The sequence below is a fragment of the Erithacus rubecula genome, assembly GCF_903797595.1.
Source record: "Erithacus rubecula genome assembly, chromosome: 14".
Lineage (NCBI taxonomy): Eukaryota > Metazoa > Chordata > Aves > Passeriformes > Muscicapidae > Erithacus > Erithacus rubecula.
The window spans coordinates 2945123-2966392 of NC_136666.1; the positions used below are offsets into that span (position 1 = coordinate 2945123).

General features: G+C 54.0%; 3 protein-coding genes across 9 annotated transcripts in view; 1 reads left to right on the forward strand and 2 right to left on the reverse strand.

Moving 5' to 3' along the window:
• Nucleotides 1-93: 93 nt before the first annotated feature.
• Nucleotides 94-21270, forward strand: part of SNX22 (sorting nexin 22) — a 192650-nt gene continuing 171473 nt past the window's right edge. Inside the window, exons 1-6 of one of the 6 annotated variants that reach the window (XM_079317960.1) lie at nucleotides 102-426; nucleotides 2687-2770; nucleotides 2863-2967; nucleotides 3056-3150; nucleotides 3293-3366; nucleotides 3474-3892. In XM_079317960.1, coding sequence (XP_079174086.1) covers nucleotides 391-426; nucleotides 2687-2770; nucleotides 2863-2967; nucleotides 3056-3150; nucleotides 3293-3366; nucleotides 3474-3571 — 492 coding nt within the window. In that variant the 5' untranslated portion in view covers nucleotides 102-390 and the 3' untranslated portion in view covers nucleotides 3572-3892. Of the gene's footprint in view, nucleotides 427-2686; nucleotides 2771-2862; nucleotides 2968-3055; nucleotides 3151-3289; nucleotides 3367-3473; nucleotides 3893-21270 lie in introns of those variants that run through there. The other 5 variants (XM_079317961.1, XM_079317959.1, XM_079317963.1 and 2 more) reach the window with 5 other exon arrangements.
• PPIB (peptidylprolyl isomerase B) lies at nucleotides 4068-6081 on the reverse strand. The gene is made up of 5 exons (XM_079317957.1): nucleotides 5879-6081; nucleotides 5304-5417; nucleotides 5077-5170; nucleotides 4512-4696; nucleotides 4068-4398 (listed from the first exon to the last, which is right to left on the reverse strand). The coding sequence occupies exons 1-5, from the start codon at nucleotides 6032-6034 to the stop codon at nucleotides 4276-4278; spliced, it is 672 nt and encodes a 223-aa protein (XP_079174083.1). The 5' UTR covers nucleotides 6035-6081; the 3' UTR covers nucleotides 4068-4275.
• The window catches only part of CSNK1G1 (casein kinase 1 gamma 1), a 93231-nt gene continuing 79196 nt past the window's right edge, over nucleotides 7236-21270 (reverse strand). For both annotated transcript variants that reach the window (XM_079317949.1, XM_079317948.1), the window contains 4 exons: nucleotides 20244-20348; nucleotides 17713-17820; nucleotides 15573-15679; nucleotides 7236-10516 (listed from right to left, as the gene is read on the reverse strand). In XM_079317949.1, coding sequence (XP_079174075.1) covers nucleotides 10462-10516; nucleotides 15573-15679; nucleotides 17713-17820; nucleotides 20244-20348 — 375 coding nt within the window. In that variant the 3' untranslated portion in view covers nucleotides 7236-10461. The remainder of the gene's footprint in view (nucleotides 10517-15572; nucleotides 15680-17712; nucleotides 17821-20243; nucleotides 20349-21270) is intronic.

Below are 21270 nucleotides of genomic sequence, written 5' to 3' on the forward strand. Positions count from 1 at the left end.
GATTAGGCTTTGGCTCTCTGCCTTTCTTTAGCAGAAGCAGTTTTAGGATTGGAGCTCAGCGGTGCTCTGTAGCAATATCACTTTGTGGCATTCCCCATCAATGGTGGAGCTCTCAGGGGTGTGGTGCTCCTACCCCCCCGTACCAAGGGCAGGTTTTGCCCCTTTCCCCCCTCCCCAGCCTCGCGTGCGCATTTTATCAAAACCGATACCCTTGCTGCGTTAAAATGAGAGAAGGCAACGTGGGCTGACTTCCCACTTTCTTTTCCCCTTATCCTTGTAAACCGGGTCCGTGCGGCGTCTCCGCTGCTCCCGCCCCGTGTGCCCGGGCTGCTCGGGCCGTGTCCCCTGGGGGCGGTCCCTGCCCGGCCCGGCCCCGCCGTGCCCCGGGCCATGATCGCCGTGTCCATCGCCGCAGCGGAGCCCCTGGTGAGCACGGGCTGTGCGGGGCTCGGGGTTTGCCTGCGAGGGAAAAGGAGAGGGTGGGCGAGGGGAGGGTCTCCTTCTGCCCCGGGAACAGGAGGTCGCCAGTTGTCCCCGCGCGGGTCCGTGCCGGCGGGGAGGTGTCCCTGCTCTGGGGGTGCCCTGAGGTCCCGGGGGGTCACCCTGTGCTCTGGGGGTGCTCTAGGTCGCTGCCTGTCCCTAGGCAGTCCCCGCCGGTGGCAGGCTCTGTTTTGAAAGGGGTGTCTCTGGTCCCGGGGGTCCTGCCTGCCCCTGTCCCCGCTGCCTGTGGTTGTTGGAGGTTTCTGCCTTTCCCCGCTGCTCCCTCCCTGCCCGGCGGTTGTTCCACCCTAGCCCAGGGGCTGGAGGGTTCTGAGTGTCCCATCTCCCCCGTGTTCTGTTCGTCCCCCAGTACTGCCGTCTGCCCCCGGGCTGGGAGGACCCCAAATAGCCCTGGGAGAGTCCCTGACCCAGGGGTTCCAGGCGGAGGTCCCTACAGGGGACCCACTGCCCTTAAAGGAGGGGCTGGAGACATAAGCAAGGTGAGATTATTTCGGTTCCCTTCGTTCCCCGGGATGCCACACCTGCTCTGGGACTGAGGATCCCCACCTTCCCCTAGGAGACCCTGAAGTGTCCCGGCCTCAAGGGTTGGAGGTCCCCAAGTATCCTCGGGTGGTCTCCACCCTGCCCCAGGGGTCTCTGCCTGCCCTGGATCCTGCCGGGGGCACCTTTTGCCTTTGAAATCAGGAGTGTGTCTGCCCCCGCAGCTTCCCTCTCGCCCCAGGGGTCCCGCCACTTGCCCCTGCCTGCCCTGGGGTTCTTGTCACTCCCGTGGGGTCCCCACCTGCCCAAGGGTGGGTGTCTCCTTGTGTGTCAGGGACTGAGGATCCCCAAGTGCAACTGGGGAACCCCACTTGTCCCAGGGGCCACCCTCTGTCCTTACTGTTGGGGGTGTTCCTCTCTCCTGGGAATCCCCTCTGACCCCATAGGGTTGTAGGGTCCCTGTCTGTCCCTGGGTACCCACATCTGCCCTGGGGGTTGGGATGTCCCCAAGTTCCTCCCCTGGTGTCCCCAAATGCACAGCAGTGGTTGTCCCTGCTGAGGCTAGAGGGGGATAGACAGTGACACTCCACCCCTGGAAGGGGTGGGGAAGGGGCATCACTGGCCAGGGTGACCCTCTGTTCCCAAGGGGTCCTTGTCATATCCTTGCCTGCTTGTCCTGAATGGTGGAGGGTGTGGAGGTCTTAATGTGCCCACCAGGGTGTCCCCACATCCTCCCAGTGCTGAGGGGGGTCCCAGCAGCCCTGAGCTCCTCCAGGGGTCCCAAATATCCAGTCAAGTGAGGAGGCAGGGGAGAGGGAGGGACAGATTGGACCATCTCCCCTGAGGAGGAGAGGTGCCCAATTGTCCTTGTGGATCCCTGTCTGGTAAGGGAGACACAAAGCCCTTGAAGGAGTGGGGATGGAGGTCCCTGGCCCAGGGGGTGCTGGGCTGGTCCTCACAGGGTTCCTTTCTGAGGTGGGTTCTCTGCCCTTCTGCCTTGGCCTGAGGGTCCACTGTGTCACTGTGGGATGGAGGTGCCTCAGGGCCCCACCCTTGAAAGCAGGGGCTGTCCCTGGCCTGAGGGATCCCCACTGGCCCTGGGGAGTGGAGTGGGGGGACCCCTGCTCTGGGGTTTCCTCTGGCCATCTGGGGAAAGGAAGGGGGTTCTCCTGCCTTCCCCAGGAGGGTGGAGATCTGTGACTATCCCTAGGCAGGGACCCTCTCCTGCCTTGAGGACAGATGAGTTATCTCCCTCTGTCTCCTTGGTTTGAGGTTCCCATGTGCCCCTTCCTGGTTCCCTGCATACCCCAAGGTGTTGGGGGTCCCTGCCAGCTCCAGGGTCACAATTGTCTGGTAGGGTTTGGTGGGGGTTGGGTTGTCACACCTTGCTGTGTTCCTCCTGGGAGGGGGGAATTGTGTCCCATCTGCTTTTGGGGGTCCTGCCTGGTCCCACGGTGTCCCCATTGGCCATGGGGGTGTTGGGGGTCTCTGCCTGTCCTAGAGAAGTGAGGCTGGAGTGTCCCAAGTGCCCTTCCCAGGTCTGTGAGTTAGTGGGTCCTACCTCCTCTGGAAGGCTGATAATGATGGTGAGGCTGATGAGTGTGATAAGGATGGTGGGGATGGTGAAGGTGGTGAGGACTGTGAGGGCAATGGGAATGGGCAAGATGATGAGGCTGCTGAGGCCATGGAGTCTGTCCCCCTGCAGGTGTTCCAGGTGGAGGTACTGTGCAATGGCCGGCGGCACACGGTCACCAGGTGCTACAGTGAGTTCCAGGCGCTGCACAAGCGGGTGAGACCCCCAGCTCTGCAGGAAGGGGACGAGGGAGCCTGGCCTCATCCTCTCTGGCCTGCCCTGCTACCCCCTTCCTCACTCTTCCTCAGATCAAGAAGATCTGCAAGGTCCCTGACTTCCCCTCACGCCATGTTCCCAACTGGATGCCCAAAGTGCTGGAGCAGCGCCGGCAGGGCCTGGAGGTCTACCTGCAGGTGAGGAGTGTACAGCAGCTTCAGGGTGGGTTTTGGGGGGAGGGCTTGGAATGGGTTTTTGGGGTACTGACCCCCTGGGGCATTGCAGGGTGTGCTGTACCAGAACAAGGAGCTGCCCCAGGACGTCCTGGAGTTCCTGAAGGTGCGGCAGTGCCAGCAGAACGCCAAGGCCAGCAGCCCTCCGTGAGTAGATGAGTTCTGCCTGCAGCAGGATTACCTTACATAGCACTGGGATTGCCCCCCTGCTCGTGTTAGGCTCCCTGAGTGTGTGGAGTTGAGGATGGTGGGGACAGGCTGAGGGCTGATGTCCCCTCTTCCACAGCAGCAGCAGACTCCAGCCTTCCCAGCACCCCACTGTCAGCTTCTGCTGGGATCCCTACGTGCGGCCACACGGCACTGGTAAGGAGCAGGTCTCCAAAGGGCTCTCCTGGGCCCTGCAAAGGTGCTTCTCCTTTAGTGGGGCTCAGGAGGGAACAAGCTATTTCAGCAGCCCCATTTCCTCGCAGAGCTGCTCCCTAGCCCCATCCTCAGCGGGGTCCTGCAGGGCCTCTACCTCCCCCTGAGCTGTGCCCCACCCAGGCAGCGCCCCGAGCCTCTGCAGTGATGAGCTCCCAGACACCCACCCAGCACCCAGGGATGCAGTGGTGAGGAAAAGAGCCTTGTGATGAAACTAACTCCCCACTGATGGGCTGGGGCAGGGAAATGGTGAGATGACCCAAGGGGACAGGGGGAGAAGCCAAAGGGGTGTTGGGAACTGCTCTCCCACCACCATGCAAAATCCCTTTTGTTGGCAGAGCAGGAGCTCTGCCTTTCCCCTCTGCTCTCTTAGGTTTGCAGAACAAGCCTCTGGATGCTGAATGATGCTGGAAATCCTCTCTGCATCCAGGCTTTGGTGCAATAAATCTCAATTTGACTGAGTGGCAAAGTGCTGTGCTGTGGAATTCTGCAAAGCAACCTCAGGGCCAGCTGTGGCACTGCTCCCAGCTGGATGAGATGTGGAAGAAGGAAGGTTGGAAGAGGGGGGCTGGAAGGTTGAGGGGTACATCTGAGTGAGGGATTCAGAGTGATCTGCACCCCTCTAAAGGGAGGAGAGGCAGCTCTTTAAAAAACACATTGGTCACATTTATTGGTGCATGTGCTTCTTACAAAAGTGATGGAAGAACAGCCTGCGCCCCGTCCCACGGGCGGGGAGGCCACACAGAGAGGGGCCAGGCACTGGGACACAGCAGGCCCCAGTGGCCCCAGGGTAGGGGAAGCACAGCAGCCCCCATGCCACAGCCCCTCACAGCCCAGCAGGGCCTGGTCCCCTCACTCTTTGGCGATGGCAAACGGCTTCTCCACCTCGATGGTGCCACAGTCGGCGATGGTGACGTCCTTGAGCGGCTTGTCCCGGCTGTCTGTCTTTGTGCTCTCCACCTTCCTCACCACGTCCTGGGTGGAGCAGAGTGTGAGAGAGGGACACAGGGGCACAGCCAGCCTGGCCCAGGCCTGCCCAGTCCTGCTGTCCCCAGAGCACTGCCCCCTTTCCCTCTCCCATCCCTCACCATGCCCTCCAGCACTTTGCCGAACACCACGTGCTTCCCGTCCAGCCACGGCGTCTTCACGGTGGTGATGAAGAACTGGGAGCCATTGGTGTCCTTGCCAGCGTTGGCCATGCTCACCCAGCCTGGCCCATAATGCTTCAGCTTGAAGTTCTCATCAGGGAAACGGTCCCCATAGATGCTTTTTCCTAAGGTGGGGACAAAAAGGATACAGTGGAATAGGTCAGTGATGGTGGTGATAGCTCCAACACAAGCTGGGTGGGGGAATGAGCAATTCCAGAGGAGGGCTAGCACTGATGCTGCAGGGACACATTAGACATGGACTGCTGCAGGGAGCTGGAAGCACTCAAGAGCTGGGCAGGAGCATCATGCCAAGGGACTGGAGCAGGAGGCTTCCAGCATCCCAGTTATCCCAGCACTCAGTTCTGCTCCAAGGCCATGTCTTTGTGAGCTCTATGCCCACTTGTTTCCACCAAGCTCCAGCTTTACATAGGGCCCAGGGCCCTGCAGGGGTTGGAATTGCAGCTGCTGTCTCACTCCAAGACACTGGCTTGGATCTGCACATTACCTCCAGTGCCATCGCCGCGGGTGAAGTCTCCTCCCTGGATCATGAAGTCTTTGATGACACGGTGGAACTTGCTGCCCTTGAAGCCAAATCCTTTCTGGGGGTGTGGAGGGAGAACGGGGAGTGAGATGGAGGGACAGACCAGAGCCCTGTGACCCCAGCGCTGCCCCAGGGCACCAAGCAGGACCTGAGCTGGGGCAGGTGAGGTCCAGGGCAGGAGGGCCCCTCACCTCTCCAGTGGCCAAGGCCATGAAGTTCTCCACCGTCTTGGGCACCGTTTTGCCAAAGAGTCCGATGACAACGCGGCCCACATCCTCCTCACCGATCCGCAGGTCAAAGAACACCTTGGGGGCAGTGGTGGAGGAAGGTTGGGGGGGATCAGGGCATCCAGATTCACCTTGCTGGACCAACCCACCCCCCAAAGTCCAACTCGCCAACTCCAACCAGGCCCAAAACCTCACTCGGTGAGGCTGGTGCCCCGCTTTGCTGGCTGCATCTCCCCTCGCAGCCTAACCACTCACCCCAGCTCGATCCCGACCCCAGCCCTCCAGCCAGGCCCCCCCACGTCCCGGGCTGTCCCCAGGCCTCTCCCCACCTTCAGCTCTCCCGGCGCTGGATCCTCCCTCCATCCCTCCCTCCCTCCCGGCCTTACCGCACCCTCCCCGTCTGGGCCCCTCAATCCCAGACCCCCACAGCCCATCCAGGGCCCCTCACCCCAGCTTCCCCTTCCCCAGCTCTCCCCCGCCCATGCGGGCTCCCCTCCTTCCCAGTGCCCCCCCCGCGGGCCCCGCCTCGCTGTCCCGACCTTGGCGGTGACCTTGGGTCCCTTTTTGCGCTCGTCGGCGCGGGAGGCTGCGGGCAGCAGGAGCAGGAGGGCCGCGCCCAGCGCCGCCGCCGCCACCAGCACCTTCATCCTGCGCCGCTCGCAGCCCGGCCACAGCGCCCGCCGCGCCGCCGGCATCCGGCCACGCCCGCCGCGCACCCCCGCCCGCACCGCGCCTTGGTACCGCCCGCGCCGCGCGCCCGCCCGCTCCGCCCGTCTGGGCGCGACCAACCGCGGTCGCGGGGGGGAGGGGGAGGTAGCACTTTCCGGCAAGGCCGGGTTCAGGCTTGTGCCACGTTGCCCGTGGCGGGGCGGGCGCGGCGCTGCCAATCACAGGGGAGCGCCGCCATGATTGAGCGCTGAGGGAGAGGCGGTGACCGCGGGCCGCGGCCGGGGGCGGGACGGAGGCGAGCCGCGCCTGTGCTTGTGGCGCCATCCCCGCTTTGTCCGCCGGGCCCGGCGCCTCTCGGTAGCAGCAGCCGCGGCCCCCGGCTCGCTGGATGGCGGCGGGTCCGTGTGTGAGCAGAGATGCCACCCGAGAGCCAAAGCGCCTTGAGAAGAGCTGGCACCGCATCCACTGAGACACTCGCACCCGAACCAAAATGTTCCTACGCTTGGAACCCGCTCCCACTGTGACTCTCGTGCGACATTTCCCCCCTAATTCCCAGTCTTTAATCATTTTAACCATGAGCTTTCATTTCCTGTTCCCAAAAATCTGGAGACACGTGGGGAACTCAAAGGTTCCCTCTCTGACCCCTGGAACCCACATCTCCACCTCTGAGATTTATCTTCTTGGGGATTGACACTGACCCAGACCTGACGAAAACCCAATTCCCACATGTTGAAATAACTCCAGGATTTGCAGTCACAGACTGGTTTGGGTTCAAAGGCACCTTTACTAGTCTAAGCCCTGCCATGGGCAGTGACGCCTCCAGTGATGGTGCTGAGCTGAACACAGGCATCTGCAACAGCACAGACAGCCCTGTGTGCTTCCAGCCCAGCCTCTCTGGGATTTAAGAGCAATTAGGGCTTCTCTCACTCCTTCCTGCAGTTTTTATCCCACAGCCTTGCCAGAAGACAGGTCCCAGTACCCCTCTCCCTGCGGTCCCCTCTCAAGCGCTGCCTCAGGACAAGGCATGCTGCATTCCAGGGCGGCTGGAGTGGGAATGTGTGGGTTCAGGGGGAAGGGAAACCAGTGCCACCATGCCTCGCCCAAATCTGTATGGCTGAAGTGTTCAGAAGGTCCCACCCATGTGTTGCCTCCTCCCAGGGGAGCACAGAGTGACACAAGTGCCCCGTAGAGCCAAAGGAAGACAAAACACGAATGCCACGGTCAGGCTGAGGTAATAAATACTTCTATTAATGGAGAACAATGCAGCAGTGCAATGTTTTATTGGAAAAAAAAAAAAATCATCTCACTTGATACCTCAGAAGACTGCATCGCAACGTTGGTGGGCCAAGAGCCGCTGGGAGCCGCCAGGAGCTCTGCCCTGGCCTGGGCTCTCCTGGCTGTCACCACTGCCAGCACGGGAGGAGGGACTGCTCAGGTAATGCCCTACATCCTACCACACATCTGGCTCACTCTGCCTGCATCTCCTTGTCACCTCGCAGCTCCCTGGGGACAGCGGTTCCCTCAAGTACAGGACTTGCTGATAACCTGCTTTATTTAGTTTTCTACAAAATTTTTTTTTTGTTAAAAAGCCACCCCACATCTTTGCCCTTTTTTTTTTTTCTTTTTTTTTTTTTTTTTTTTTTTTTTGAAGAGTCCACCGTACGATTATAGTGCAAGAGGGCTTGGTACAAGTGAGCATTACCAGCATGCCGTGGGGGGACAGTCCTCCCCTACAAACACATCATTGTAGGATTAAAAGAACACCGTATCTCCGGAGAGAAGCTGTAGTGGGTCACCATGAAACAGCTTTCAAACCAACCCACTTAAAAACAAGGTCGGGAAAGTTTCTAAACGATCAAATACATTCACTAAAAAAAAAAAAAAAAAACAAACAAAAAAAAACCCAAAAAAACAAACCTCCAAAAAAAACCAACGGAATAAAAGAAACCAAAAACATTTAGAAAAAAAACCTGTTGAGATGGTCCCTTTCCCCCCGCCCCGCCCTCCCTCTCCCTGCAAACACTTACATATGCTGCAACTACAAGCTGCTCCTCGAGTGGAGGCAGCGAGGAATGACCAAACACGGCAGGAGATGCAGAAGGAATCGAGTTCTGGTGACAGGCACTTAGTGGGGCTTGGGAGGGCAGCAACAGAAGTGTCTCAGGGCCCAGCTCCGTCGGCAGCAGCCAGGGCGGCTCCCCGGGGAGCGCCTGTGCCCCGGGACCCCCTCCCAAGATGCCAAACCATGGTTTCCTACAGCAGGGAGGAACACCTGTGCCAGAGACGCGGCTTCTGAGCGCCGCTGGCAGCGGAGGAGGCTGGAAAGCTGAAGGTGGTGTGTGCCCACGGCTGTGCCCTCCCTGTGGGCACAAGGGGACAGGGCGGCACGCCTGGCATGTGCCCTTCCTGCCCTGCTCCTGCCCCGCTCCTGCCCCGGCTGCAGGAAAGCGCTTTGCTGGGGGGCAGGAGGTGCGTGCCTGAGCCGAGGGCTCTGCACCTCCATCGGCTCATTGGGATAAGGCATGGAGACAACGCAGCAGAATGGACACGAGATGCCCTGCAGGGATCCCGGCCAGGAGGGAGGCTGTTCCACCCCGGGACCACACCAGTGTCTGCCTGACTCGGGAATGCATGAAGAGCATGCCCAGAGCTCACTGCCCAGGCTGATCTGCCCTCCAAGCCTGCTCCTACCCAGCCAGGGAAACTGAACCCCCTGGCAATGTTGCTCTGTGAACTCCAAGCTACACAGATTAACTCGAATAAATGAGAATGAGATCTAGTCTCTCCCTTTCCTCCCTTCATGCTCTCCAGGACTTTGGGGTAAGCCAGGCCCAAGTTTATGACAAGTGAACCATTCCAGCCTGATCTGGGGTCACACATGGAAAGACAAAGTCGAACAAATCTATTTATAATCTCCCCAAAGCTGCTCGAGTTGTCCCATAGCCCTGCCACCTCTTCAGTAACCGCTGGCAGCCTCATCTCCTCCAATTTGGGAAACGCTGCAGTTGGATGCAAGATTTCACTGTTTTTCTGAGTGTGCAAAGCACCCCAAGCCCTTTCCTTGACACTGGTTTTGCTCCAAGTGGTGCAGGAGAACCGTGGCTGCTCCGGGGGTGGGATGGTGTGGGCAGACTTGCACCTGCCCCATGCTCACAGAGAGGATGTGAAGGCAATTCCAGTCAAACCTATCTGACCATCGGGAGATGGGATCAGTGTTAAGGCATGAAGTATCCTTTCCCCTGCTGGGGATGCTTTGCTCCCACTAATATGTTCTTGCTGAAGGTTCCCAACCACCTCAAGGAGGGATTTAGGAAGGCTGCCTGGCCACCCACACCAAGAAATGCCCACACTTCAGGAAATGGCTGTTTCTCAGTAACCTCAATCCTGATCTACCTCTTAAACCAGCACAAATTTCTCCAGCTTGGCAAAGACCATGCTGCTCCCTCCAGCCCAGGCTGGGCATCAGCCTTGTGTCCCCTGGCCAGCTGGGTCAGGCATGGTGTAGGAAACCATGGAAAGGACATTCACTGGCAGCTAGGAAGGGTGATTGGAAATTCAAGTATGCTTTCCTCAGCCCGTGGCCCAAGGTGGGCGCCAGGAGCCCCAGACTGGCACGAGGGTTGTGAACATCCCCACTCAAGGACATTTCCGTGCACCCCACCATCCTCCTCGCTGGATGTCTGCCTGTGCTGGCATGGCCATGCAGAGATCCACAGATACAATGTGCATCTGTAAATGCTAAAAATAATAAAAAGTGCAACGACGACGTCAGCTTCTTTAAAACAATCCACACTGCTCTGTTACTGTCAGAGGAGGGAGGTGTCAAGGGAGCCAGAAAAAACCCCCTAACTGGAACAGTAGATTGCAAATTTCTCACAGCTTGCACATTACAGTGTAACTGTTCCCAAGGAGCCACAGAGAGAACCTGTCTCTTCCTGCTGCAGCAGTCAGGCCCTTCTCCCACCCGCATCCTCCTGCCCTCTCCACAGCCAATTGAGCCTATGGAATTTCTTCACTTAATTAAGGAGGGAGGAGGACATAGGAGCAGAGTGCAGGGGAGGGAGGGGAGGAAAGTGAGCAGGAACTAAGCACAGTCCTCAGGTTTGCATCAACGCAATGCCTTCGCCGTAAACAACAGGAAGGTGGGTCAGCCAGCCAGCCCCCCTCCCAGGGCGACCAAGACCTGAGCCAGCCACAGTCCTGGTCCCAAAAGGAGCTTCAGGCTTGGAGTGAATGAGGGAGACCATTCAGCAGATCTACCCCAGAGTGGTTTGTTTTGGAACGTTTTCTTCTCTTTTTGGTTTAAAATGTCACTTGGATTTTTTTGTTTGTTTTCATTTTTCTGTCTTCCTCCTATGCCTCCTCCTCCTCCCTCCTAAAGAGAAGCCCCTTCCAGTGAGACAGGGCAGGAGCTGCAGGTGTGGTGGTTCCTGCAAGGCTCAGGAGGCACCGGTCACTTGTGACGCTGAGCCGTCTTCTTCCGTTTCCTCTTAAAAAAGCAGCAGCACCTAGGGCACAAAGGACAAGGAGGGAGAGTCAGCCCCTTGCTGGCAGCCTGCAGTGTCCCCATGATGTGTCCACAATGTCCCCATGATGTCCCCACTGTCTCCCCACTTGTTCTCATGCAACAGCACCTCTGCCTGCCCAGCCCGGGCCCCGCCCTGCCGGGATGGGGGCAGGTGCTGGTGGGTGATGGCACCACCAGCCCAGCCTGGAGACCAGCTGGGGTATCCCACTGCCAGGCCCCACACTGCTGGCCAGGCTTCTCCCTCCTGGCTGGGCTCCTCCCTCCCAGGCTCCACTGGAACACGAGGAGCCAGCTGGGAAAGCAGTAAAACACAGACCCAGGTGCTCCACTCCCTCTGTCCCACCCCAGAGGAAGGGACTGGGATGCTGAGCTCTGGCTGCTTTTCCCAGCCACAAGACATATTGTTTTCACCACTGTTCACTACAAAAAACAGATTCCAAAGAGACCTTGGCTCAGGGACCAGGTTTCTTTACTGAACCTTTCACGATAACCAGAGCTTCCACCCTGGATCAATCACTCAGTATTGGGATGCAGAACCCCTGCTTCTTCCCCCATCTGATGTGAGGGTGGTGCACAGGATTAGGGGAAGCAAGGATGGAGAGTGGAGGCTGAGGTGGGGGGAGAAACGCCCAGCACAGCTGAACCGTGAGGAGCGGTGGGTTCCCTGTGGGATACACTGGGAGCAGTCGTCCAGATCCTACACTCCTCCTGGTTTCCTACAGAATTCCTTGAATTACCCTCAGCCCACTGTCAGGAATGCTCTGCACATCTGTGTGAGTTCTCCCAAACTACATGTCTCTCTCCACCTGCTGGGACGGCCGTCCCTGAGAAGCCCGGGTGATGCTGAAGGGATGCCTGGACAAGCAACCAGAGTAGACCACTGAGTCTGAGAAGACCCTGAGCTGGAAGAGACCCACAGGGATCATCGAGTCCAACTCCCAGCTCTGCACAGGACAGCCCCAAGAATCCAACCATGTGCCTGAGAGTGTTGTTCAAATGCTCCCTGAGCTCTGGCAGGCAAACATGAGGATGCAAAGACCATTTTTTCCTATAACCATCTGTTGTAGGCTAAAAACATTCCAAGCCACTCCAACATCTTCTCCAAACTATTTTTCACTGTAATGTCAGCTTTACAACCCTGTCCTCTCAGAGCTGGAGGAACTCTCACCCAGATGCTTGTCCCTGGGTGCTCAAGCCTTACTCTGGGCTGCAAAAGCGATGGGTGAGCACAACCTGGCATGAGCTGAGCCTGCCAGCACAGATCGACTGCTTGGCAGAACAAACAACTCTCCCTGTGACATGGAGAGCTCCCACAGCCCCCCAGGAGGAGGGACCCTTCCCACTGCACAGACTGATGTCAGTGATTTGTCTCTAGGCTCCTGAACAGACCCAGTTTGGCGGTGGGATGAGGAGAAATGCAAAGCCCTTGTCCTTGCAGGTCAAGTGATACCTCTGCTGTCCACCCACCCTGAGGTGTTTGTCTGCCACCTCAGCACCCCCATCCCAGGCTGGAATCCCTGCCCCAGGACTGCTCTGGCATTCTGTTATCCTGGGCCATCTTGCCCCCATCTCCTGCTTTAGCCTGTTGCAGTATTTCTCTCCCACAGTAGCCACCTTCCTTCATGGCTTCTGTGATGGTGAGTAAGGGAGACGTCACAGGGAGAGGATGGAGGATGCATGAGTGATGGTTTTGCATGCAGCAGGTAAGGGAAGAAGGGGCTGAGCAGCACTCAACCCCTTGGGCACCAAACAAAGGGAGCTGACTAACTTCTGGCTGGTTTTCCTTGTAACTGTCTTTTTAGGCTCTTACTCAGAGGTCCAGGGAAGGATTCAGGAAAGGAAGTCCTGGGAGTTCAGACAGGCAAAGGCAAAACACCAAACAAAAACAAAAGGATAAGGCAGGCTGACAGTTACAGAACGTGATCTCTGTGCATGCAGATGATGCCCAAGAGAACAGCCCCAGACTACGACATACAGAGAAGCCAGAGGTGCCAGAGATACTGGAGGCGATGCCTATGGAGAGCAGGGCAGAGTCAGTCTCCCATCCAACAAGGACATTCCTCGCCACTCATGGGCTTGGTCCCCTCACTATGTGGCAATTTCCAACCATCAGCCTACCCTGGAACCTAAAAACTCAGATCTGAGTGTCTGCTTGGTCCTTCAGTTACTGGATACATGGCTTCCACAAGGGGCACCTCCTGGGACAGCCTGAGCCTGGGACACTACAGCTGCAGCTTCAAGACCCTGATAAAGCCCCAAGCTGGGCTTGGATCAGTGCTAATCCCAACCTTTCCATCCCTTTTTTCCTGGAGAAGCCCATTCACCTGCACCTCAGCTGGCTGGAAAGGAGCCACCTCCCACCCACCCTCTCTGAGTAGGGGCTCTGTCACTAATAAGGACTCCCTGGCCTTGTCCTTCCTATATTTCTCCAAGATGACACTTTCCAAGGAAGCATCTGGCCCCTCTCCTCAATAACTGGTGCAGGATTTTTCCCTTTGTAACTGTCTGTGGGAGGAATTCCTGCAAGAGGCTCAGCCAGCCCAGGCCTGACTCTGCCCAACTCCATCAGGCATCATCTGCTCACGGACGTAGACGTTTGGGGGAGATGGAAAGCCAAATAGGAAAGGATTAAAATCTGATTTTGCATCCATTTGTTCAGAGATCAGCCGAATCCCTCAGCTTAGTGTGGCCGGTCACACACAGCCCATGCCCTCCCCAATAGTGCAAAAGGTCCTAAAATCAAAACAGCTCTGGGTTGGCTTTGACTTTGTGCCATTTTAGCGTTTGGTGGGTTTGGTTTTGCCAACCCCAGTCTAGTCTGGTCCGCTCCCCCTTGCATGTGGACTGGAGAGAGGGACTCACCACAAGTTGAGCATTTTCAGGCAGCTACAGAGAGTATAGAGAAAAAACACAGAAAGGAAGAAAGAGCGATTAGTTCACAGAGGTGGGATGGAGCGAGTGGCTGCAGCCATGCAAACATGCAGTGCAGAGCGGCAGACACACAGCAGGCCTGCCCGCCGCCCGCCCCAGCACTCACACCACTGGCCCTGCCACCTCTCCACGGAGCAACTCTCACCAGCACCCACTGCCCAAAGGCACCAGGCCCCTCAGGCTCTTGTCTGGAGCTGGGATCAGGAAAGAGTCTGCGTCACCTCAGCTCTTGTCCCTGCAGCTCCAGCAGCAGAAGGGACTGATGATGGATCTACACCTGAGACCTGCCCTCCATCAACACCCACTGCAAGAATCCAGAGCTTTTCTCCAGCAGAAGCATTGGCATGGCTCTGCCTGTGGAGTGGCAGGGAAAGCCCATCCCACTACTGCACATCATCTCAAAACACAGAGCCCAGCTCCACCTCCAGCTCCTGCCAGGTCTCTCTGGCACCCTTTTCTGCAGAGCAGAATCCCAAAGTCCTTTACCCTTCTTGTGTGCTTGAGGGGATTTGTGATCAGAGAGGTAAGGAAAGACAAACCCTCCCTGTGGCAAGCAGAATGAAGCAATCTATGCTTAGGAATTACAAGAGACTCCAAACCTGTCAGTGCAAAGCAGCTTGTGCTCTGCTTCTGCTTTTGCTTCCAAAACCAATCTGGGAGCACACAAACAAGGGCTGGAGAGAGACACCATGTGGGATAGGGTCTGGGTGGCACAGCTCCTTCCCACCTGGCTTGATGTCTCCCCTGTACACAGAGTGGGGGCTGGACCTGGCCTTGCTGCACAAACATTGGCTGGAGATATTCCTGGTTCTTCCTTACATTGGGTTGTTGGATCAGAACTGTTGAGAGTGACAGTCTCCCCCATCCTAGGAGCCACATGCTTGGGGGACCCTCTTTAGAGCCCATGATGCCAAACTGCTGGTCTCTGTCAGCCACAAAACCCATATCTAAGAGGTATGTTGCCCATTCTGGAAGCTGCTCTTCAAGATCTTCCCCACCCTCCCAGCCTGATGAGGAGTCTGTACAAATCCAAGGCTTCTTGGGCTGGGAGAAGGTGTGTCTGTGGCTGCTGGGATCAAGGCCAGGCCAGCTACCAGTGAGCAAGATCCCACACAGGGGCAATTCCCAAGGGATTGGGGAATAGAGAGCAGAATACCTTCAGGACAGCAGCACAGATGACATACCTAGGGACCTTTTCCATCCATACCCCTTCCTTGCACCTGCCACTTTTCATACAGAAGTGCCCACAAAGATTGAGGCAAACAGTGAGGGACAAGTGGCACCATATCACCCAGTCAGATAATAACCAGGCATCTGGGCCATGTCTCAGCACTGACCAGTTCAAAGGCAGCCCTGGGCCAATTGGCCCCTCACTGGGGGAGTGTCAGAACTCTGTGGTGACTCTGCAGTGACAGGTCCTGGTTTCCTTCAGAGGCGGCGAGAAGGTGCAAAAGGTGACATGATGGTGCCAGATACAGGACAGGAGTCACGATGGTCAAAGCAGCAGCTCTGACAGCAGTTCTCACCTCTGACCACAAGCTACTGGAGAGGTCAGCTTAGAGGGTGCACTTTCTCCTCCACAAGCTGCTTCTGGTTCCTCTCACTCGAGTTTCTCAGGGCTGGACCAAGAGAACCCCCAGGGAGAACTACCCATCTCTGCAAAAGTTATTTCCAGACTGTTCTGGATACCTGGGACCCACCTCTCACAGCCAGAAATGAAGTGACAACTCAGACCAATGATCTCTTTGCTGAGCTGTGCTCAAGCTACTCCTACACTCACGAGAGCACAGCGTGTTCTCTCTGCAATGGGGGATGCTCACTGGGATTCCTGAGATCAGCTCCTGGTATTTTGGTATCTGTGTTACTGAAATGTATATCTGGCAATGCATGCTCTGAGTAAGAGTTATGTTCTCCAGGCATGACAAGTGTCAAAGAGAAGCAGCAGCAGCACTGAAGGCACCATGCACAAAAGCAGCAATATGCAAGGAAAAGGGCATGGGACACGAGCACTGAAGACTTTTTGCCACAGAAAAAATGTCCCCACTCGCTTCCAAGGAGAAGGATAATGATCAACCAGTGGAAAGGCTGTTATAAAGCAAACTTACTTAGCTTCCTCCACCACCTCCACCTCGGCCTGTGCTGTGATGGGAGCATTGGAGTGTGCTCCTGTTGGGTCATCCACATTCAGCTCCCCGTTGGTTGAGCTCACCACCTGCAACACAAAGAACACCTGGTTTGTGAGGCTCCCTGGCAAGGGCTGCTGAGGGAATGGGAAATCTGAGAAATAACCATTTGCTCCTGTTTCTTGGCACCGTTTTAGGAGGCTGCCAAGTTTTGCAAAGCAGAGCAGCAGCAGGGGCCCCTTGGGCTCTGCCAGGACAGGTCAGAACTCAGCTCACATAGTGCTCAGAGCTCTCCTTGAGTGACAACTCCTTGGTCTTCACCTCTTCCCTTACTCGTCACCCAGGGCTACCATGGTTCTTCAGACCCCCATGCTTCCTATGCAGATTTGCAGAGCACTGGCACTTAATGCATTGTTCCCAGGGCTCTTCCCATACTTCATTCAGCTACTTGTTAAATTCCATTTTACAAAAGGCTTTGATTTTTCTCCTTGCTTTTCATGTGCCACCACTTCATTTTCATGAGGCAAATTCTGCCTTAAAGGGAATGGTGACTTGAAAGCTGCTGACCTGCCAAGGTCCAGCATGGACTGGGATGTCTGCTGAAGAACAATTCCACCCTCTGCAGCCTAGAAGCCACACACAGCACATTTCCTGTTCTCAACTGCAGATAAGCAGAATTTTAGTGCTTACAGTGGCACAAGGAGCTCATAAACTGCTCAGGTTGGCAACTCTTCCCATCCAATTCCTAGGGCTGCTTCAGTGCTGCTGTCACAAGGAAACATTCCCCTCCCTGAGAGGACAAATCTGATTTTTCTTTATTCCTGAACATGTGTTACACATGAGATGAAAGATTCCTTACCCTTTTTTATCAATGGTCCTCAGATATAATATTGCTGTGTTTGCACTTTATTTTTGTCTGAGAAATCTATCAAAATAATCCTTCCTGAGTCCTCCTTTTATTGTGGAACGGGACACTCATATTAAAAAATATAAATAAAAACATCTACTCTGTACTGAGTGCTGAAGTTGTGCAATCACAGAATGGTCTGTGTCAGAAAGAACCTTTGCAGTTCATCTAATGCAACCCTCTGACACCTTCCACTAGAACAGGCTGCTCCAAACCCCATCCAGCCTGACCTTGGATGCTTTTCCAGGTTATTACTCTCTGCTCACATCTGAGAGCAGAGCTACACATTCATCAGGTCCTCCTTATCTTTGCTTCTCTGCAACTCAGTAAAATACCTTTAAATTAAAAGAGGATCTTGGCTAATCAAGCCAAAATCACATTGAACACAGCTTATCAGGAATAAGTAAAAATGTCAACCTAATCTGCATTTTTCTTAGGGACACTGCACTACCTGTCTCCTTGGCTCAGCTCTGTCCTGCTCCAAGCTCTAATTCCCATTTCACCAGAGCCAATGTTCAGGGTGTTGTGTCTTACAGCAGAGCCAGCTCTCACAGCAAAGCTCTGCCAAACAGGCACCAATAGCAGAGTTGTTATTTGCTTGGATGACTCTTGCACCTTCTCTCCAGCCTGTCCAGCCAGCTCACTCTGGCTTTAGTGCCAGAAGGTCCCTCAGTGAGCCTGAGTGACAACCAGGACAGGCTGGGCTTCACCAAACAGGAATTTTTCAGGAATTTAAAAACACTGGTAATGCCTGCTCCAACATTGTCTGTTGCACATTCTCTGTTCATCTTCCAGTGCAATCCTCTGAAGATCCACCTTGTGTTCACCATGCCCTCAGACTAGTAGTGATCTGTTTTGGAACAGTTCAACTCTTTTCACAACATTAGTGGGGCCTATGTACAACAAATCCTACTTCAGCTGCCTGTACTGCCTCTGAGACAGGGTAGAGGGTACTTTATAGATCAGACCTACTAATGCCACTCATTTCTGTCTTCAGTTTAACAAATCTGGGTTCAAAAGAGCTTAAAATTTTTGTTCAAACAGTAAAAGCCATGGTGTTGGCCATCACAGCTTGGGTCCCTTCCAAACCATGACTTGAGCATGACATATAGGACAGGACCAGTAAAACTGCTCTCCTGACCACATCACTGCTGCAATTTGAGGAGAATTCAGGGGGTTGAACACAAAGGCTGCACAAACCAAAGGAGGAGGTACCTGCACTGATCCTCCATGTCTATCTGCAGCCAGATGAGATGTCAAGTACGAGGTATTTGTCTGCCTGCTGGGCTGGATCTCCCACTCTCCTCTGCGATCCGACGACGCCTGCTCAGGAGTTCAGGAGCATGAAAGAAACAGGAGAGGCCAAAAGGAGAATAAGGAGAAGAAATAAAGGTGCATTGGTTAGTGAGTTAGTTTCTTTGCAGAAAGCAAGGCTTTTATACTTTTAGGTGGGCTAAAATTCCCCTTTACCAACTGCACCTCATTATTTACTTCCATGGTGGCTGCAGTGACCCACAGTAGGAGTGGATGTCATCTCCTCTAGCTGCTATTCTTCCATGGCATCAGGTGACTTGATCAGCCCAGGGAATGAAGCTACATCAGTGCTGGGAGAAGCAGGCTCCTGACTGAGAGCCTGGAACCAATTCCCAGGAAAGACTCCAGTAGCCACAAGAGCCAGATTTTTATCTTTTAGCTCTACAGCCAAGTACGTGAAAAACTGGGTCTGAAGTTGGCTTGAGCTGAGCTCAACACAACCTAAGGAATGACACTGAGGAAGTGATGCTGTGAAAGAATAGAATAGAATAGAATAGAATAGAATAGAATAGAATAGAATAGAATAGAATAGAATAGAATAGAATAGAATAGAATAGAATAGAATAGAATAGAATAGAATAGAATAGAATAGAATATTCTGAGCTGGAAGAGACTCACAAGGACTATCAGTCTGACTCCTGACCCTGCACAGACACCCCAACAATTCACCCTGTGCCTGAGAGCATTGTGCAAGCATTCCTGGAGCTCTGGCAGTCATGGGCCATGACCATTCCCTGTGGAGCCTGTTCAGTGCCCAATCACCCTCTAGGGGAAGAGCCTTTTCCTGATATCCAACCAAAATGTTCCCTGATAGAGCTTGGAAGCATCAAGTTCCCATTAATACTCATCACCCTCCTAGCAGCTTCCAAATCACATGGCAAAACTAAAGACAGAGGGGGAAGAGCTTTGACCCTTCACTTTCCAGATGAAAAGTCTACAACGAGGAGATTAGCTCTTTACTAGAAGTCAAATACTGTGAGAGAATCTGAAGTTATTACATCCCAGAACAAAAATGAGGCCATTAAAACTGGACCAGACTTACACCTCCAATTCACTTCTTGACTTTTGTTTTTTTGCCTTTTTCCTTTTGAGAAATGCTTTGCTTAAGACTTTAAAGGAACATCCCTCAGAAGAGAGCTGTTTGTGTTTTGGTGAGAAGAATCTGATTTCTCCCATATTATATTAAATAATTCATCATCATAAGTAATGTTTAAGTGAAACTATGACAAAAGCTGCTGTGCAATCCAGAACTGGACTATATGTGCAGCTCAGAAGAACAAGGCCTGCAGGCTGCCTGCATATTTTGAGATTTCTTTGAGCCTTTATGAACTAAATGCCTGAAAATGAAGCCAGGTGTCACTGTGCTGTCAAGGAAACACGATGCCTCACACATACACAATGTGAAGATCTGTGGTGGACAAGAGGAGAGTGGCTGAACAATCCCCTCAAAACCAGGGGGTTACTGCATCCATCAGGGAATTTATTGAAGCAGATGACTGTATCAGGGCTCATACACCAGCCCACACTAATCACCACATATGTGCTGCAAACAACTCAGCTTCCTACAGCAACAGTACCCAAGGAGGGGTCACCTTGAGTGTAGCTGATGGATGGGGATGTATCCTACCCTATGTTAGCTGTGTGACCCCTCAGAGCCCAGGAAGGCTGAGCCCAGGCAGGTTGTTACACCCCATGCTTGGTTCTGTACCCACAAACCCTAGCTTGAGGAACTGGGCAGAACATGGAGTTTGGGGGAGCAGAATAAACCCAGAACCACTCCCTGGGAATAAGAGCAGCAACAGCTCCAGCTGGGATCTACTGAAAGTCTGACAATTCTATTAACACAGAAAATCCAAACTCTCCCCACCAACAAAACAGTACAACGAGAAAGGAAAAATGGGAAATTCCATTTCCCTGTGGCAGTTCATCCAGACTGTGATGCCTTCCTGAGGGTTCTGCCCTGCCTGTCCTTTGTGCTTTGCAACACTCACACTGTGAACTGGACACCCTGAGAAGGACACATGGATGTTCTTGGGACACACATCCTTGTAACAGCCGTGGGCAGAGGGTACCTGGGAACAGGCTGCCATCAGCACAACTCTGTCTGCTCCATGGTCTATGTGCTCTGAGTAAAAGCACCTCAAAAATGTGGTAGTCAGGCAGTCTAACCAGGCTGGATTATTGACTTTAACCTGTTTACCCACAAACTACAGAAAAACAACCTCATTCCAAACTGGACTGCAGCTGGCTCACGATACCAAGGAATTCCACTGGCTGATACCTTATTTCAACAGTTATTGCTTTGACAAAATTCTCCTCATATCACCATCTCTAAATTAAACACAAACTGTCCTTGGTATGACCAACAATCATTCCCAGCCACCTATAATGCCACGTGGCTCTGGAATTGGGAGAGGAGCCAGGCAATGCACCTGATTGCGAAGGGCCTGCTGTGATGGTCGGTCCCGGTGCATGTGGCTGTCTCTGGTCACTGCAGAGGTCCCAGAATCTACATGGACAGATCCCACAGGAGTAGGCTGGAAAATAAGGTGTTGGTTAGAGTGAAGGCTCTCACATGCACAAACCTACCTTGCCGGGCCAGTAAGGAGCAAAAAAACATTAAAACACTGCCCAAAGGAGCCAAGGAGAATTACAGCCAGGGCTATAAAATCCCTGTGATTTACAGGTATGGAATTTGATGGTGGACACCAGCACCAAATGTCTTGTATAAAAATTAATTAAGAAGGTACAGTGTGAGGTACAGAAGTTAAGTGCCTGACTCAATGCCAGATCACACCTAGTGCGTCTCACACAGAAAATACACAGACTTGTTTTCCTCATCCCATTGTCTCACCACTTGTAAAAATCACGCCTGCATAGAAACAGGACATGTAAAAATTAAAGCTTCATCTGCTCTCTTCTCACCAAAGTCATAATCCCTGCTCCCAACATCGAGATCTCCATGGCAACCACCGTGGCTGTCAGCAATAGCACGCTTGTCTTACAAGGTGCTCTTTATCAACTGCCTTCATAATTAAAGAAAAATGAAGATAAAATCTTGACTCACAAAGGGAATGATTTCTTAGGAACTCTGTTGAGCACAGTAAGCATTGGGAATGCTAAATATAGTAAAGCACTGGCAGTAGTACCAAGTTTAGCACTGATGGCATTTGATCTGACACCAGTTACAATTCATTTACAGATGTTATTACTGGTCTTAGGGATGGGTCATGAGCAGAATGACCCACACAAAGAGCTTTAGATTCTTCTACCATATTTCCCCATGACACATCCTTTGGCCAAGGTCTTCCTGAGTTTAACTGTGTTTTGATGATAAAAGTGATGCAAGAAATTCAGGGTCATGGTCCACACGGAGTCATGGAACTGCTAAATGGAGATTGGTTTCTCCCACATTTCCTTGCCATGTACTGTACAGAGCTGGTTCAGCCTCTGAGTGTC